We start from the raw sequence: 3639 nt of genomic DNA, 5'->3' as shown, positions 1-3639 counted from the left end.
CCTCCTCCTCCTCCTCCTCCTCCTCCTCTTCTTCTTCATATCAGAAGTTTATTTTGTGGTTGTATTACAATCCTTCATTTAAATGCATATATGAAACTGTGGATATGTTTTGATATCTAAACTTTGGAGTTTCATCCTATGCTGTCTTTGTGGCCCAACTATAGGAATAACTTTTTTTAGTGATTCTCTCATAAGAAAAGCTTGCTTATGTGGAAAAAGTCAATCTCCTTCTCCAGCACTGCTCTGATTTCTTACATTTTAATTTGGAATGTATTTTAAGGCCTGTGTATGTGTGTGTGTGTGTGTGTGTGTGAGTGTGTGTGTGTATAATTTTTCAATGTTTTCATAATAATACCATTCCTTATCCATTCAATCTCACTGAGGCTGATACAGGCACTAAATTACTACCTATCTTTCACTTCCAGAGAAAGGGCTACTAGGAAGTTCTTTGTGACCATGAGTGGCTATATAGTTCTATAAGATATATATTTTAGTATTGTTCTAAATACTATTATTTATGAATGTTGAAAATTACCCCCTGAGAGATTGTGCCCATTTAAATCTCTACCAAGAATATTGAGAATTAGCAGTTTTCTACATCTTTGTATTTAACTATTTATTTAAAGACATTCATTAAAAAAATCACTGTTTTATTTTGAGAGCTGAAAAGATATCAATTTGGAATTTTAATTTGAATGTACTTGTGAATAACAATCAAGCTCCCTTGTGATTCTTTGTATTAAGGAACAGAGTGTCTATTAAAATTGGTAATTTGCCAATTCTGTGTTTGTTCTTTTTCTTTTTTAAGTTGACCTGTGAAATCCATTTAAATTTGGAGCAAGTATGCTTTCTTCTGGCAAGAAATATTTAAATATATTTTATGCACTTCAGAGTTAACTTTTGCTTTTGACTATGCTATCATTTGGAGAACACACATGACAATGTTCATAGAGACATTTGTACCATATTTGGTACAGTCAAAATAAATGAATGGCCATTTTATTTCTCTTTTCTTCCTTGAAGTCAGAAAATGGAACACCTGACAATATTAATTGTAATTCTATTAAAAGTTGCAGCTCTGAATTGGAGAATTCATTGTTAACATTTGCAAAAATCCTTATTGTTTAGTTATAAAGTTGAAATTTGAAAAAAAATATTCTGTTTTATATGTTCTTATCTTTTTCTTTTATTTTAATGTGTCTCCTGGGGTTTTAAGAAAACATTTTCAAGGATTCAGAAAAATAAAGAATAAGAATTTGAGTTTGGAAAACATAATATTATAAAAAGTACATAATTTAATATTAGATGCTGGATTTGGACATAAGAAAGACTAGAATGTTTTAAGCAGTATATTAAAATGTGATTGATTTAGTTAAACAAAAGAAGATTAAACTAAGTCTTTTGATAGACCAGAGCAACTGTCTTATTTAGTCATAAAATTTTATTTATTGTTTCTATTGTTTTCCTTTGTTTTTCCTTCTCTTAACTTCAGGAAGGCAATCTCAAATGTTTAGAAAGTCATTTTTGAATGTTCAGAATAATTATTAAATAAATATATTAAACTGCATTAATAGGTTCAAGTAAGGTGAAAGCATACTGAGGTAGATTCATTATCTCTGTTTCTACCTCTCTCTCTCTTTCTCTCTCTCTCTCTCCCACGTGCACGCGCATTGTGTATGTGTGTGTGTGTGTGTGTGTGTGTGTGTGTGTGTGTGTGTGTGTGAATGCTTAAATTTTAAGAGATACAATTTCAAATGTTTAAACAATCATTACTGGAATGTTCAACATATTCAACATGCTTATTCTATAACTATTATTTTAATGGGACTACCAGGTTCAAATAATGTGAACGTCGTCTATTGAGGTAAATCAAGCTTAAGCATTCTTTAGATTTGCAATGCATCACCCTAGTATTGATAGTTCCTTGCTGAAGACTAATGAAACACATTCAGTTTGGAAAGTTACTCTCCGTGCCAAATCCCATAATGTTCAATTTGCTTGATGAAGCATTTGTTTTTCATTATATTTTCTATATCTTATTTAATCATTGTCATATCCAATCTGGTAAATGCATGAAATTGTTTCTAGAGATTCTATATTATCCAGAAAAACAAAATACCTGAAATGAAAAATGATTGGAGCCTATTGGAGGTTCTAATGGAAAACACCCATTGTAAAGTTGTAGTTTCATGACTGAGAATATATATTTAACTTCAAAATTTACTACTTTTTTTATATTTTTTTCTTTGCAGATTATTTCCAATCTGTGATGTCCTCACATCAACTGAAACCATGTGGCAAAATAGTAACATAACTGAGTTCATATTGCTAGGATTGACACAGGATCCTCTCAGGCAGAAAATGGTGTTTTTAATCATCTTAATTTTCTACATTGGAACTGTAGTGGGGAATACACTTGTAATTGTGACCATTAAATCCAGCAGGACACTTGAAAGCCCCATGTATTATTTCTTATTTTATCTGTCCTTTGCTGATTCCTGCTATTCAACATCCACAGCCCCTAGACTCATTGTGGATGCTCTCTCTACAAAGAAAGTCATATCCTACAATGAGTGCATGACACAAATCTTTGCACTGCATTTATTTGGCTGCATGGAGATACTTGTCCTCATCCTTATGGCTGCTGATCGCTATGTGGCCATCTGTAAGCCTTTGCATTATCCAAGGATCATGAGGAGGCAGGTGTGTCTCATCTTGATTGTCCTTGCCTGGATGGGGTCCTTTATGCATTCCATTTCTCAGACTATCCTGGCCTTGAGATTGCCCTTCTGTGGACCCAACTTGATTGACCATTACTGCTGTGATCTGCAGCCCTTGTTTAAACTTGCCTGCACGGACACTTATTTGTCAAATCTGCTGTTGGTGACTAACAATGGGGCAATTTGCTTAGTCAGTTTAACAATTTTAATGATCTCATATGTTGTCATCCTACATTCGTTGAGAAACCACAGTGCAGAAGGGAGGAAAAAAGCACTATCCACTTGTACATCTCACATCATTGTTGTTGTCTTGTTCTTTGTCCCCTGTATATTCATATATACACGCCCCCCAACCACGTTCCCCATTGACAAGATGGTGACAGTATTTTATACCATTGGCACACCCTTCCTCAACCCACTCATCTACACACTGAGGAATGCAGAGGTGAAAAACGCCATGAGAAATCTGTGGCATGTCAAAACTCCATCAGAAAGCAGGGGATGAGTTGAAGTCCAATCTCATATTTATACATGTTTAGGATATGAGTGATTCTGTACAAATATTAAATATGATTATTTCTGATGATTGTGAGAGTCATATGTATTTTCATATAAGTTTGTGTGTTCTTAATATTTTTTTAGATGAAAAGCAACATGGATTCCATGGTTTCTGTTTTTTTTTCTGACAGAGATGTTGTGGAAATTAAGTCATGTAGTTATAGAATTTATTCTCTCCCTGCAGATTCTCTTTCTTTCCAGCCACTATGGTCCTAGGGCCTGGCTACTTCTATACATTCTAAATTCATGAGCCTGCTTTCCTTAGCATTTTTTTTTTGTGTTTTGACCTCTGACTGTTAATGTCCCTGACAACTTTAGTCTGACTCTTTCTCTGCAAGTTCCATTCTGATACTTGTGAGCA

At 33.9% G+C, this 3639-nt stretch overlaps 1 protein-coding gene across 1 annotated transcript; it reads left to right on the top strand.

Moving 5' to 3' along the window:
- The first annotated feature begins 2292 nt into the window (after positions 1-2292).
- On the top strand, positions 2293-3225 carry LOC101957119 (olfactory receptor 4C11). Its single transcript, XM_005341531.3, has one exon. It carries the CDS (start codon positions 2293-2295, stop codon positions 3223-3225), a length of 933 nt encoding a protein of 310 aa, XP_005341588.1.
- The last annotated feature ends 414 nt before the right edge of the window (positions 3226-3639 follow it).

This window comes from Ictidomys tridecemlineatus, chromosome 4 (assembly GCF_052094955.1).
Source record: "Ictidomys tridecemlineatus isolate mIctTri1 chromosome 4, mIctTri1.hap1, whole genome shotgun sequence".
Taxonomy (NCBI): Eukaryota; Metazoa; Chordata; class Mammalia; order Rodentia; family Sciuridae; genus Ictidomys; species Ictidomys tridecemlineatus.
The sequence above is the reverse complement of the archived record's forward strand: the minus strand, read 5'-3'. Positions and strand labels throughout refer to the sequence as shown.